A 16,294-nucleotide genomic window follows, 5' to 3' on the forward strand; every position below is an offset into this window, starting at 1 on the left:
TTAAATTTCTATTTTTGATTGGAAATGTCTTACTCCAATAAGTATTTATATATAAATGTTTTAAATTTCTATTTTTGATTAGAAATATCTTATTATGTTTTATTAATACAATAAGTATTTATATATAAATATTATATATTAGTCAGTTTAATATCTCCAAACTAAGTTATAAACTTATAATGTATTAAATAACAAAAACTACATATACTTTTCCTTACATTTTATTTTCGTTTAAAATATTATTTAAAATGCCAAAGTAAAACCCGGGTTGATTAGCTAGTATTTCTTAAAAAATAATATAAAAATTTCTAACACACAATTATATATAAATAACTTTCTCATACCATATGTAACATAGACTCATAGAGTCAGTCTCACAGATACAAAACAAACAAATCCCGCCGGCTTCTTCTTTCAGCTCTCTCTCATCACTACTAAAAAACAAACAAAAAAACTAATTCCCGATCTCAATTCAATTAAATTATTAAACAACTTTCCGGTACCGGTTTTCATGATGTTCCGGTTAAGTTCCGGCGATATCGCCGGATTCAAACTACTGTTTTCATTAGCGATCATGTACGGAATGATGTCAATGGTAGCGTATTACGTTATGCATATGAAATTTATCACTCCCTTAGGTCTTGATGCTCCTTTGGATCGATTTTCTGAAGCTAGAGCTATTGAACACGTTCGTGTTCTTGCTCACGAAATTGACGGTCGTCAGGTATATATATATATCTATTTTTTATATCTATATATATATACACACACTTATGTTGTGATTATTCAGTTTATTGTACACATTACGGTTAGAGTTACAATTGTGTGTATATTGATAGTGATGGATAGCTAAATTTAATGAAGTTAATGAATTTAAGTTACATAAATGAATAACCGACCCCACCTACTGGTCCCAAAAGAAGTTTAATAGCTTAATATCATGGTTAAAGGCATATATATATATATATATATATATATAATATATAATATATATATATATATATATATATATATATATATATATATGGGAAAATCGAATCTGCAGTTGATCGCAAAGTTCATAGATTCAGTCACACACATAAATGATATAAGTGATTGATATATTACAAAAATGCCCCTCTGATTCTCAAGGCAACTTCATCAAAAAATGGTGCAGTTAACGGCATCCAAGCTAAGCCCTATATATATATATAAATATAAATGCATTTTTGTAAGTTGTAGTGGAAATATATTTGGTACAGAGCATTAGTATTTCTAAATTTTGTAAGCTATAGTGGAAATATGCGGTACAAAGCGTTTGGTGTTTAGAGTTACTAGATTTGGTGTTTAGAATTTTAGATGGATCACATGTGTAAAACTTGCTTATCATGCTTCTAGTTTTGGAAAGTTTTGGGTTTTAAGTGATCCAATGCGTGTATCCCGTTTACAATATTTATTGTGATAATGATTTTTCACTGAATTCGGTTTGTTTACTAGAAATTTTTCTTCTGTTTTAAGGTAAACGAAGATTTTCGTTAATGAGAGCTCAAATCAAATGATAGATCTTATGAGAAACATTTATTGATAAGTAATATAGTTTTTTTTTTTAAAATGACAATTGAAATGTTAACTAAATAACGCAGAGTTGTTTGTGGAAGAATAGAAGCACTTAAGAAAATGAGAATTCAAGTGTTACTATATAGACATGGTGGGCTATTTGGCCTACCTTACAAGCTAAATTAATAAGAAAAATAAGATTCTAGTGTTGATGACTTAATGTTGAAAGCAAAGATCATTTAGTGCTTTAAGTGGACTTGGTCAAATCTTATGTTGCACATTTAAATTCGAAACTTATATGTGAATTAATTGATGGGCACCACTGGCACACGTTGTGGTTTTTGCTTTTATGAGGGATGGGACCAAGTAATAGTTAGATTTAAGAATTTATAATATATGGGTATAGAATTGAAACTGAAAAACATGTTTGTGCGAGTTCCTATATTGCATCAGCAAACAAACTTTGGTTGTAGCAGAATAAGTTTTTGTTCTTTATACATATTTTTCATCTAATTGATGGTAGGAAGGGCGACAAGGATTACATGATGCTGCTAAGTATATTAGGACGCATTTGGAAATGTTGAAGGATCGTGCTGGACCTAATGTAAGGTTGGTATACTAATGCATGTGTTTATCTATTCTTTTCAGAAAATAATTTATAACTAATGCAATATTTTTTACTATTTCAGGATTGAAATAGAGGAAAATATAGTTAATGGCTCTTTCAATATGATGTTTTTAGGTCACAGCTTGTCTCTTGGATATAGGAATCACACAAATATAGCAATGAGGTACTTCACCATACTGAATTCTGATCTTATTGCTAATCTCTTACTTGCTTGTGGTCTTGATGGAAATAAACCATATATTATTAATGTTCTTTCCGGCTTGTTTATACATAACAATATATCACATGGACCAGTCATTTATGTTTGTAAAACAAATTATTTAGTCATTAGTTGCCCTGTATTACAGCTAACTCTTTCCCACTCATTTTTTTTTAACGTGGGTTTAACCTGAGTCAATTTGCAGGATTTCTTCTGTAGAATCAACATGTACAGACCCTTCTATTTTATTAAATGCACATTTCGACAGTCCACCTGGTTCACCAGGTGCCAGTGATTGTGGTTCTTGTGTTGGTAAGCTAAACTTAGTACCCTTTTTTATTTTGTTATCTATATCCATGATGCACCTTTCTAATAAAAGGTTCTTTAAATTTTTTCTTTTACAGCATCTATTATGGAGCTAGCAAGAATAACAGTTGATTCAGGCTGGGTTCCTCCTAAACCCCTTATATTTCTGTTCAACGGTGCTGAAGAACTTTTTATGCTTGTAAGTGATTTATCATTCCATTATATTTACTCACATCTATATTATTTTAATCAACATTATGATAAAATCAACTCACAGCATTGTTTTCTGAAGTTGGGTATTTGTAAAGTGTTAAGATTTTCTCAACTTGTGCTACTAAGATCTGTTAAGGGTTAATATAGACATTGCTTTTGTAATGTATAATCTGTTTACTTCTCAGGGTTCACATGGATTTATAACAAGTCATAAGTGGCGCGATACAATTGGTGCTTTTATAAATTTGGAGGCATCTGGGAGTGGAGGACTTGGTATGTGGATGAAGGTTATTTAGGTTTCTGTTCTGATAATACAAATGGGTTCTAACTTTTTAAAAGTCAACTTGGTTGATGTAAAATAATGAAGTTACAAAGAACTTATATGGCTCCAAAGTTCATAAGTGGACACTTGTTAACTAATAGATGGGGCAACTTTCTAAATCCGTATGCAATCTTATATATCCAAGGATGTGAAATTTGTTTCCTAGTACAAATTTGCGATAGACATGGTTGAAGTTGTGGAACATAATAAGAGTATAAGACTGTATGATCAATTAAACTAAATGAGCAATATGAGCATATTACTGAGCATTTTATATCCCTTGTTATTTATGTTCTGGTGGTCATTATGTTCTCTGAGCTTTTTATATTCCAGAAAATAATCTGTTGAAGTTACAGATTTCGTCTGCCAATCTGGACCTGGGTCTTGGCCTTCACAAGTCTATGCTCAATCAGCTGTACATCCTATGGGCAATAGTGCAGCTCAGGTTTTTACGCTTTTCTATTGCTTAAAGTATTATTTCAAATGTTAGGGTCTAATGTTTAGTCCAACTTTATTACGGTATGGGTTAGGTTGACTTGACAACACTAGTTGGATTTTTTTTTTTTAAATAATCATATTTAATATAGCTAATGCGTTAAAATGCTACAAAATAATACAAATATCATTATAATATGAATCTTTAAGTACATAGATTAAGAGATTGTATGCCTACAAAAGAACTTTGGGCGCTTTTACTCTTGTAACAGAACTTGCTTTAGATAATTCTTTTGTTTTGACCAGAATACCACCAGTTTCATAATACATTAGATATGGTTATTTTTTTCTTGGACCTGGTGCATTTTTTAAATAATAATATTTTTTGACAAATTCACACTATGCGAAAATAGTGGTGAGGACGCGCACCTCCTGGGCCCACCTTTGGTTTTGACCCGTTTGAGATAAAATGCGACCTGAAACTGATACATTTATAAGTAAATGTTTTGAATTTGCCACCTCCAGTGGACATATCTTTTACTGCTTGTATGTGTTGCGTGCAGGACATATTTGCTCTTGTTCCCGGAGATACTGATTACAGAATGTTTGCCACTGACTATGGGAGCATTCCTGGACTGGACATTATCTTTGTCAACGGGGGTTATTATTATCATACCTCTACTGATTCGGTAGAAAGATTATTGTATGAATTACCACTGCTACTTTGGTACAGTTCACTAATTTGCAATTTTATGTATACTCTACTTTTGTAAACTCTCTAATGCATGCACTTTTTTTATTTTATTATTGTCGCTAACTAGACCTGGAAGCCTTCAAGCTCGTGGGGACAACTTATTTAATGTGGTTAAAGCCTTCACTAATTCGTCTAAGCTGGAAAATTCACATGATCGTAAACTTAAGGCAGTCTCCGGTGTGGAACTCGATGATGAGCAACCTATGTTTTTTGATTACTTGTCATGGTTCTTGGTATGCTACATTCATTTCATTGTTTGATATGAGAGAATCATAAAAAGAAGGGATGGAATCATCAATTATGTTGGTTCGGGGAAAAAAATAATTTTGGTCTAAGGGAATGGGATAACATTCATCAAGGGATGTGATTCTTCTATCTTGATGATTTCATTCCATGGCCAGTGACTACTTTTTCCAATTCCTCCATGGAATCTCATTTTTTTTTTTTCTTACAAAAAGAGTCCTTTGTGTGATTTGAAATAAGCCCAGACCCTTGAAACTTCAAAATATTTAGTAGAGTTTTTAAAAATAGTTTTCTTATATTGCAGTCATAATTGATAGTAGTTTTTTAATCATCTGTTTTATATATTTTATTTTTATCAATTTGTACGTTGGGGAAAGTTCATTCCTATAATTACCAGTCCATTATCTTCTCACTTCCATTCCTGTTCCATCTTGGTACTTAGTAGGTTCCCATACAATCTAGACTAGAGTTACGAGTTGAAATGAGCCACAAATGGATATTGTTTGTGTTCTAAAGCTAGTTACTAAAATTCAGGTTTATTACTCTAGAAGGCAAGGGATGGTATTTCATAGCCTCCCTGTTGTCATCTTCCTACTTCTTCCATTCTTTCTGCGGTTTTCAAAGTGGGGTCTGCTATGCTCAATTGCTGCCTTATGTGACTTCGTGAAAGGTAGCTAGTCTTGCTGAAATTCAAGTAGTTATTTATGGCACACAAGCTAGTTATTTGACCTTTGATTTTACCATTTGATATTGCAGGAACCTTGTTCCATATTATCGGGGTTCTCTTTGCTGTTGTATTCCCAGCTATTTTTTCTATCCTGAGGCTGTTATTCACTGGACAGTCAATGAACTGGTGAGGAGCTTTTGTGTTCTTTGCGGCAAATAATTTTTTGAAGTTGCTTTTGGCACAAGTAACTAATGGTAGAGGTGCACTGCTAAAATGCGCGGGTTTGTAGGGTTATCTAAAAGCTGAAACATACTGGGTCACGTTGAAACACTTTTTGTTGATAGTTCTTTAACTAACTTACCATTAACTAGCGTTTTAACATGATTACAAATTATATCATTTTGATAATATTCTTTATTTTAAAAATAAAATACACTTTGGCAGTCTTTTAACCTGTTCGACCCATTTAACCTGTATTGTTTTTAAGCTATATTTGATTTTATCATGTGGCCTTTAAATAGAGAACATAACCCGAAGTAACCAATTTGATAAGTAAATGAGGCAAAATTTCCACCTCTACTGGTAGTATTTGAAATTTCAAGCTGTAAATCTTCATTAGTTCCTGCTAGTGCAGATACTGGATACTTGTTAAAATTTGACTATGTTATCTTTTCAAATGTAGGTTCGCTCATCCATACTTGGCTTATATGATGTTTGTTCCATGCTCACTTGCTGGGATGTTAATTCCAAGATTGCTTTGGAATTTTTTCCCTCTCTCTCAAGCTGGCTATATTTACAAATCATCAAAAGAGGTTTGCTTTATGTGTTATCAGTTTTTTCCATGAAATTCTTATTCCTGCCAAGTTCATGAGTTGCCACTATATATTAAATACTTCTGGACTCTGAATATGCATTAAATTTTACCTCTGTTCAGTTATAAATTTCATATATTAATCTTACCACAGTATGTTTTCTATCTGCATTAGCAGTGAAGGAAACAGATTTTAAGCATTCATGGTCTTCATATTGTTTAAATTAGTTTTTTCTCCATCCTCAGATTGTGGCTCACAATTCGGTATCATTTTACAGGAACTTGTTGAGGAAGCTCGGTATTGGGGTGCATTTGGCTTATATGCGTTCATCAGTATGGTGTGTACTATATTATTATGTATAATATGGCATTTAATTTTCTCTTTTAGCATATTGGTCATGGTGCATGCTTTTATTTATTTTAAATTTGTAATGCGCCGAATTGATTCACAAGTAAAGCTAATCCAGACTTTTAAAAGTAGGCTTATTTCACTGCTGGATTAAGTGGAGGCTTCTTAACCTTGTCGTTAGCTGCTTTTATGGTTCCTTCATGGATTATTTTTCGCTTATCTGTCAAGTATTATGGCCGTGAATCACTAAGGTAACAAGGCTTCTGATTTTATGAATTTCCATCTCTATTTTTGGTTTTCCTATTTAAGAATGGGCTACTTGGGATAATGTGTTTTCTCTGATGGGTTATTTGAGTTTACTGAAAAGAGTTGGCTAAACAGGGATCAGTCAAATAGGTCAAACACTGAAAAGTTCCTACAGCGGATTTTCAATGCATAAAATCTCTTAAATCAGTTCACTAATAAAATGGACTATTTTAGAAATAATATGCTAATATTTGACACACTAGTTATTTATACAGTTCTTTTTACTTGTGTGAAAAGTATTTTGGGTCAAACCACCTAACCTGCATAAACAAGTTTCCTATTTTGGCTTGTCACTCAACCCAAATGACCCACCCATTTTGCGGCCTCTCGTTTTTCCTTTGAATCAGCCATTTCTTGGCAATTCTAATAAACTAAGAAAAAAAGTTGCTTCTGGTATTTTCCACCCTATTTCTTACGGATGATTTGTGTGCTGGTGCTATTCATCTTTTTGACTTTGATGTATAACTTGAAGTTGTTTGACAGGTCAGCAGCATTGTTAGTGGTACCTTCAATACCTTGCTTTCTGCATTCGGTATATTTTACTGGGTTTCTAGTTCAGTTTTTAATTGAGAAGATGGGTATGATGGGCTCCCTTCCACTTCCTCATGGTTAGTTCCAAACTGGTTCATCGAGCTCATTTCCTTGGTTGTATATTGGGATTTAAGTCAGATGTGGTTTCTTTTCCTTGATTAACTTTTGAAAGTCAAAACTGGAACATATGATCTCTGAATGGCAATAATTTTGTTATACTGTTTGGGTAACAAATTATGCTTCTAAACATTTCATTATTTCATAATCAGTTTCATACTGCTGCAACAAAACTGATTATCGCAGGGTAATGCTAATTTTGGCTGTTCAAAAACTGCGAAATGAAAAAAATTCTTTATCTATTTTAGATGCTTTTACTTCCACCTCATGAATGATGAATCCGTCTCTTTTTTTTCACAATTTTATCATTTATGATCATCTCTTGTTTTTGTTTTATTAAATAATAATTAGAATCTGATTAAACCCTTGAACAACTGATTGTCTGATCTATAAAACTTTAAATATCAAAAATACATCCAAACATCCTCTAAAAGGTGTTTTGGTTTTACAAATGCAAGTTTTATCATATCACAATTTCTTGGTGATACTATATCTGTAGTCTCTGATATAACATATTGAACATTTACCAAAAGTTACTGAGATATTATTTGTTTTGAAATTGCTTTTAGGCTACTTCATCCCCGATGTAATAATATCAGCGATTATTGGTGCTTCAGTTGGTGTGTGTGTCGGACCTATATTACCAGTTATTAGTAATTGGTTAGCCAGATCATCTATTGTGCAGTTCTTGCTGCATACGAGTGTGATTGCCTTGGCCCTTGCATCACAATTTTTTCCATACAGCACGGATGCACCAAAAAGGGTTGTGTTGCAACATACTGTTGTTACAACAGGTATTGTATGCAAACCAATTTTAATGCTTTCCTTGTGTGTTGCGTGGATGTCTATTCGTACCTCATCTTTAATAGTTGCAATTTGATATTTTCTACTTCCCTGATAATTGCTGCATTTTTTTTTAATTCCTTTCCTACTTCAGAACTATGTTATGGCACATGTAAAATGATGAAGGTATTTATTTGGGTTCAGAAAGTTGTTTTTTTTAAAAGAAATTTTTGCCTAGTATAACATATCATTCTGTTTTAAGGCAAGATATTTTTATAAGCGTCCCTTAGACCTAAAATTCATATATGCTCTTGTGTAAGCAATTCTGATCAATACACGCCTTTGAAATTTATTATCATAAATATCTTCTAAAAATATTTTATCTTTTCTGATTGACAGATGCACGGAACTTTATTGATACAAGTTATGATTTGTCTGTACTGGACTCCAATGCGTTACCTTTCCTTTTCAAGCATGCTCCTGAAGTAGCAAAGGAGCTGCGTGTAGATTCCAAATTTTCATTTGAGACCGCCAATCAGTCTCACCGAGAGACATTCATGGTGAATGACTAACACAATAATTAGCTACTTTGCAACCTTTTGGTGCAGATCAGGCCAAGTTGGCCCAGAAATTTCAAAGTTTATAAACAGTTAATGTGTTATAATGACTGCAAGAATAAATGGTTAATGGAGGTTAAGGCATTAAAATACACTTTGGTCGACTTTCAATCTATTTAACATGTTTCCTGAGCTAGATATTATTCTTACTATTTCTTTTATAGCTAATTAGTTATTTTACTCATTTGACCCATTACAGATGAAACATAACCCACCCATTTACTTGTCTATGGGTCGTTTTGATGAGATGTACTTATCAAGGTTGTTTCTTTTGTCAGGCAATATATCCATTGTCTTTCTTGTTTTCAAGAAGCTTAAAGTTCTCTGCAAGTAGGGATGAAATTTCGAGTCATTATAAATATTTTCCGTATATATCAACTACTAAGCAAGATACTACTTCAGTGGATGGTTCTCGCAAAGTTCATTTGGAATTTTCATTGGGGTAACTCTTTATGCTTCTTTCTTCATTTTACTTAGTGGTGAAAAAACTGTTGATTTTGGTACTGGTTGAGTTGACCCAAGACACTTCTTTTCCAATATTTGTAACTTTTTTTTTTTTTATCAACAATGTGTGTCAACTATGGTTACAAAAGTTGAAAATAGAGTATAAATGAATCAGTATAGTTTGGTGCATCATATTAACACATTGACACACTGTTAATTTTGTTATTTTCATTAGTACCCTGCTGAAAACAGGAAACCTAGTTAAAATTTAGTAGTGCTTTAATAAACAAGCATAAGCTTCTTTATTGTCTTCTCTATTGTTTTCATATTAAACATACTGTCATTGACTTATTTCTATTGTTTTTTTAAATTTGTTATACACTTTGAAGAGTCTTTGGGATTATATAACTTTTAAAACCAAATCAATTTACATTTAGATTTTCTGATTATATTTGCTTACCTTTTCCAATTCATTATCTTATTACTCTCAGGGTCTTCAATTTCATCTGTTTAAAACATATTCGTTGCTACAAAATTATTGCAATCAACTGTCTGTATTTTACGTCTGTTATAACCTATTTTTGGGTCTGACTGGTTCGGGTGCATTTTTAAGCATGTCCGTAAATAAATGGCATCCATATGTAGCATAGTTATCTGACAGCGTTAAATTTTGAATTCTTCCATTTGGAAGATATATTGCTGTTAGGATACAAATAAAGTAACAGAATGATTGATGATAACCTCCTGTTCCTAATTTTTTTTTATGTTTAGTTCCTTGAAGGAGGTATGGGTTTCGGTTCTCAACATAACAGGCCCCATTTCTGGCTGGTCATTTGCAAACAATACCCTTCCAGGTGAAACATCTATTATTACATTATCTAAGCTTGTTTATTCAGTTCCAACGTTTAATTGTGCATGTAGTTTTAAGTGAAATTGTTTGTCTTCTGGCTAAATGAATTAGGTCCTGCTTGTTTAGGATTTAATGAGCTTAATAAAATATACTTAATCCATTAAGTCAATCAAAAATGTTTGTTCTTTTGACATAATAAACCAAAAATAGTTGTATAGATATAATTCATGCAGACATTGTTTATCCAATTAGTCACTTTATCTACGCAACACTTAATGGTTAAAAAAACATTCCTTTCAGTAATGGAGAACATTGGGTACATAGACTGGGTGCGCAGATGTAAATGGTTCAAACAAAACTATATGCAGATTCTAATTGATGTTTTCATGACCTATGCAGCTCCCGAAATTGTGAAAGGTACCCCGCCGTCATATATATGTAGACTAAGTGGCGTAGCCAAGGAAAACTGGTCTTTTTGGCTGGAGGTAAGAGTATAAGAGTATTACTTCATCTAGCTGGAGTTTTAATGCTTTGATGGCTAAAAGTTCATCTAAAATAGTAAAATATAATTCACTAAAAATGGGACGTAGCTTAGGTAGCAATTCTGATCTGTTATTTAAATGGGGCTATGTTTTACCCCTATTGGGTCAAATTGTATTTTAAGGCGTTTTATGTCATCCCTTGTATGGTTCAAATAATCAGACCATTATAAAAATACAATACTTATTGTAATCCTAACCTAACACACACTCTACTTATATTAATGGATAAAAAGTCATCTCCGGATTAACCCACCCATTCTATATTGACCCGACCCCATTTTTTGATCATAACACACCCAACCTGCCCATTTTGCTAAATCTATGCATACCCCTCTTTGTTTTACATGAATTCAGATCTCTGTAGAATTTATCTAAAATCTATCTCCCTTGATTTGCAGACAAATGGTCCGGGAGATATACGTATTGAAGTTGGTGTTGTAGAACAACACTTGATGGAATCCATGAAGAAATTGAAGAGCCGTTTTCCAGAGTGGGTGGATGTCATTGCATTTTCAAGTTTTCTATCGACATATATTTTCTAGTCTATATAGAAATTATTCACATTACAAAGTATTGTATTGCTATAGTGAGAGATAGTAGTGGCATTAGAAGCTTTGTCTGCTTCGATGGCGATGAGAGCGGCGGGCCACCCAGCCAGTACTACATGAGGCGTCAATACCCCTTTCGAAATTTAGATCTTGTCATATATTTTCAAGTTTTCATGGATTTTTAAATTTTTCTATAGGTTTTTAATATTAAGCCCTCCTTTAAATTTATTTTTTACGGATTATTTAATTTGTCCCCTTTGGGATTTTTTTTGGTACCGCCTCTGACTTTCAGGTAGGTTGTGTTTCCTGGCTGTGATACCAAGTTAGGTAATTGTATTGAAAATATTGATATGTTTAGGGTTACAATAATCCCTATATTATCACGAATATTATCTTAGTCTAATAGTGGACAATAACCGATCAAAACAATCGCCTGAAGTCCTACAAACCAGGAGTTTATATACTGGATTAAGGACAACCTCCATACAAGTATCATTACACTCTACAAAAGCAAGTTAGTAACACAAAAATGCTTGAAGTTAGAACCATTAAGTATTTCTTTGACACACCAACCAGTTCTTAAAATTATACATAATAAGTCGTAGTGTTTCAACAGTATAGAACAAACTATGTGATATATGAAAGTTGTATGTAGTTGTAAACTAATCGTATATAAAAATGGTTTTGGAACATGCATTGAGATCCAAAAATGACATTAAATTGATTGAAGATAGAAGATAGAGAGAGACAAAAACTGATCCAAAAATGTACCATTTTTTTTAGGGATAATTTATATGATATTCTCCTTGCAAACCTTAAAATTTAGATGTGTGAAAATTGGTGTGAGTGCATAGCCTAATGTTAACATTATATAACATTTTCTTTTTTTAATGTACGACTACGGTTTTTAGAATTTTTTTCAGCATTTTTCAAAACTTAAATTGAATTAAACATCTTTAACCACCAAGATGATAGCATTGAATTCTCATAAATCGAAAGTTTAGGTTGTAGCTAGTTTTATCTTTTACACGTGAAAGTCCAACCACTTCTATTGCTTTCCAAATTCCTTTTTTTCTTCTTCCTTAAAGTGAATCATGCGACTTCGAAATTTTCTTAATACAATAAAAACCAACCGATAATGGCGGTTTGCCATTAGAGAATTGAGAGAGAAAGTATTTTGGGATTTTGGAATTATATTTCATTAATTGATGAAAATGAAATGAAAATACAATTATATAATCAACTTAACCGACTAACTAACTCCTGTTCTAATATTGACGAAATATACCCTCATGCTATGAAACTTAACAAAGCAAATCCTAACTAAGAGTATTTACACTAAATTAAGTTACAAGTCTAAGAGTATATACCCTCATACCCCCCCCCCCCCCCCCCCCAAATATCTCTATTAATTTGTCATTTAACTTTCAATTTTAGCTATGTTATTATAGTTGCCCACGGATCATTTTCACATATTTTATATACATATATTTTTCATTTTATAATAATAATAGTTCATACGCACTAACATATTTGTTTTATATGTATTATGGATTAATTAATTACAAAAAGGTAACATGTAAAGTTTGCTTTATGATGATGATGATGCAATCTCACCACTTTTTTTTTTTCCTTAAACAAACAATATAAATAATAAATGTGAGCTAGTGAATTTATAATATCATATTTAGATTCACTTACAGCCTGTTTTGTAGTAGAAAACCCGAAATACAAAAAAAAGTGATAAGATACAATATACTTTTCCCATTGAAAACCGAAAACTCACTAAAAACTCTTTTAGTATATATACCAAACGTGTTTTCAATGATTCTTTTGATTGGTTTTCTACCAATTAAAGATAATTGAAAATGGACAATTAGTAAAACTTTTCTGTGACTAAAAACGCATCTTTAATTTCAACAAAATATAACATAAATTTTCTTTATGTTCAAGGTTATGATTGATTAACAACACCTTTTATGTGCGAGCCTTTTTAAAAAAAGAACTTTTTTGTGTGAATTTAATTGGTTGGAAAATTGGATTAGATAGTTTGTTGGGTTGGCTTTTGTTTTGCTGCCTTTTCAACCTCTTTTTTGTGTCCTTTATGTCTCGGACAACCTTAGACTATGAGGAGTGGGACAACTTTGGGGCTTCTCACATGGGGACAACTTGCGTCATATGGCGGATGCTTCCCTAAAATGTTGGCTCTCCTTTTTTTTTGGAGTGAGACAATTCTTTGGGATAACCCCTTTAATTTTTATTTTTTTATAAATATAAATAATATATATAAATTACGTGTTTCATCCCTGAGTACGGAATTCCGTTTAATTAATATATATATATAATTTTTTTATTTTATAAATATAAATAATATATAAAAATTACGTATCCCCTTTAATTACAATTTTCGTCCATGTGGTTTGTACCAACTTTCAATTATCATCCATGAGTACACAAAATTACGTGTTTCATCCCTGAATATGGAATTCCGTTAACATATTTGGTCCATGACCCAAACGGCGCTAAGTTGGTGGTCACATGAGAAGCACAACGAGGGCATAATGGTCATTTTGTTCGCATAGGACGAAAATTGTAATTAAATATGATCTTCTTTATTAACAAAACACCATCAGATCTTCATAGCAAAATATCATCTTCATCACTAAATTTTAATTTCTATCATAAGATTCAATTATAAGCTATCACCCGTCATCAACATGAACATGAATATCAACAACAAACAACAATTCAAAGTCATCTATTACAAAAATAATAAATCCCAAAAATCTAAGTATCATCCATCATCATCATTTACAACAAATTAAAAAAATCATAAGATCCAAAACACACCAACAACAAATAGATACCACTGAACTATAATAGATAACTATATATATATATATACACACACACAGTAAAGGGATCAAGTGAGAACCACATATATGGTGAGAACCATTGGAACATCATCTCTAAGGGCAATGAGGGCTTTGCCCTTAGCATTAAGGGCAAAGCCCGTACCGTAACAACTGTCACCTTCTCTTGGATCGTCGTCCATCAAATCCATACCATTCCCATATGCGTCCGGTGACAACCCCTTTAAAATGGATGTAAGGCGACGCCCGTACCGTATCCATACGTTTTCTTAACACGTAACCCATATGATTTTTTACAAAAATTTTTTTTTTGAAAGGGTTTTTGTTAAAAGAAAATAAGACACAAAAAAATTTCAAAAAGTGAAAAATAAAAATAAAAAACCATACAAAAATGAAAAAAGAGGGAGAGAAACTAGTGGTTCTCACAGTTCTCTCCATACTTGTGGTTCTTACGTTAACCCAACCCTATATACACATATCTATATATATATATATATGTACAAAAAATCTGTTGCTACAATACATTGTCATCATCAAACAATAAATCCAAAAAGTAAACATACCACCACGTTCGTTCTTTGTGTCTAAAAAACTATTTTCTATTGGTGAATGGAACAACCCATATTTCCTTAGGAAACATTAGGAAGAAAAAATTTAAAGCCTTAGTAGTATTATACATGGCCGTTGGCCGGGGATAACCAAATGTTCGGGGAAAAAAACCCAAAAAAAATATACTAAAACCAAAAAAGAAAAAAAAACAAAAGAAAATACGAATACTAAATGAAAAGGTTAAAAAAAAACAAATATTACATGTGAAAAAGGTATAAAAACTAAATTTTTAAAAATAAAAACGGTTATATATGGCAATAAAGGAAAAAGGGGAAAAGAAATAAGATGAAGAAAACAAATATATAAAATTTAAATATAAATATATCATTTTAAAAATTTATAAAGAAACAAAATGTAAAGTGTAGAAAAAGTTATAGAAAAAATGTTACAAAAAAAAACAAATTACATAAGGTTAAGGGTAGGAAAAAAAAAACAGATGGGCAGAAAAAAAAAGTATAAAAAGAAGGGGCCAAAAAGAGAAAAAGAAAAAAGAAAGGTGAAAGTGAAAAATCCAAAAAAAAAAAAAAAATTGAAAAGAGAGGGGGGAACCAATCCTCCCACATGTCAACACACAAACCAATTTTACTAAGCCTCACTTTTGATTTTATCTGCCAAATTATATATTTAACTGAAAACGGCAGTAAAAGACAAAAATGACATTGTTCACGCCAATTTATTTTAAATAGGTTGTAATATATGATGAAACATCGATATGATATCTATGTTAGCATTGATGAAGTAGGCTTAGTCCAACATCTAAAAAGTAAACAAACCACCACCACCACCACTACTGTCCTCATCATCGTCCAACCACCTACCACCACCATCATCTTCTCTATATCTCTCTATATATCCAGGTTTCACTTTTTCCATATTTCACATTTTCACCATCTACCCATATCTTTATTAAAAAAAAAATAGTGATGAATCTCCCATTAACGAATCTGTAAAAAAACGAGTTGTTTTCCGACCACCTTACCACCACTAAGATCCGGTCTCCTTGCCCCACGACCACCAAGATTCGCCCTCCACTTCATCGATACGCCAAGATCTGGCCTCTCACCACCACCACCACGAAGTTCGATGTTGATGAGTCCGATCTCTCCTTTGTCGGATCTTTTGCTTGTAGAATTATGAGCGTGTGTTAGCTGTACATTTAGTAACCCATATGATTTTTTGATTTGATTGAGAGAAGAAGAATGAAAAAAGTGGAAGAAAATTAAAGAAATATGAAAATGGGTGAAGATATAATGTTGTTATTGATGAAGATGATGATAAAAAGACAAATATGCCCTCATGTGCTAGGCACATGTCTGACTTAACGGGTTTTTTTAATGTCCGTTTGGCTCGTGGACCAAATATATTAACGGAATTCCATACTCAGGGATGAAACACGTAATTTCGTGTACTCAGGGATGGCACTTGAAAGTTGGTACAAACCACACGGACGAAAATTGTAATCAACTCTAAAAGTTTATATAAATAATAAGGGTATATATAAAAGTTTATATAAACAATAGGGCTATATAAGTTAACACACATAGAGGTGGCAAAATGCACGGGTCGGGTCGGGTCGGGTGACGGGTTAAAATGAGTCCGGGTTATAATGGG

At 32.3% G+C, this 16,294-nt stretch overlaps 1 protein-coding gene across 2 annotated transcripts; it reads left to right on the plus strand.

Moving 5' to 3' along the window:
* Positions 1-383: 383 nt before the first annotated feature.
* On the plus strand, positions 384-11,429 carry LOC122609109 (endoplasmic reticulum metallopeptidase 1). Of its 2 annotated transcripts, XM_043782173.1 has the most exons (21): positions 384-724; positions 2,060-2,145; positions 2,226-2,327; positions 2,569-2,675; positions 2,768-2,868; positions 3,068-3,155; positions 3,561-3,649; positions 4,203-4,342; positions 4,461-4,626; positions 5,171-5,306; positions 5,393-5,489; positions 5,986-6,115; positions 6,393-6,452; positions 6,596-6,714; positions 7,253-7,377; positions 7,987-8,211; positions 8,600-8,760; positions 9,096-9,259; positions 10,033-10,115; positions 10,511-10,596; positions 11,052-11,429. In XM_043782173.1, exons 1-21 carry the CDS (start codon positions 512-514, stop codon positions 11,193-11,195), a joined length of 2,622 nt encoding a protein of 873 aa, XP_043638108.1. In that variant the 5' UTR covers positions 384-511; the 3' UTR covers positions 11,196-11,429. The 2 variants fall into 2 exon arrangements, with proteins under 2 accessions (XP_043638108.1, XP_043638114.1); XM_043782179.1 differs by lacking the exon at positions 384-724 and having other exon boundaries at positions 2,099-2,145; positions 2,279-2,327.
* The last annotated feature ends 4,865 nt before the right edge of the window (positions 11,430-16,294 follow it).

This window comes from Erigeron canadensis, chromosome 1, assembly GCF_010389155.1.
Source record: "Erigeron canadensis isolate Cc75 chromosome 1, C_canadensis_v1, whole genome shotgun sequence".
Taxonomy (NCBI): domain Eukaryota; kingdom Viridiplantae; phylum Streptophyta; class Magnoliopsida; order Asterales; family Asteraceae; genus Erigeron; species Erigeron canadensis.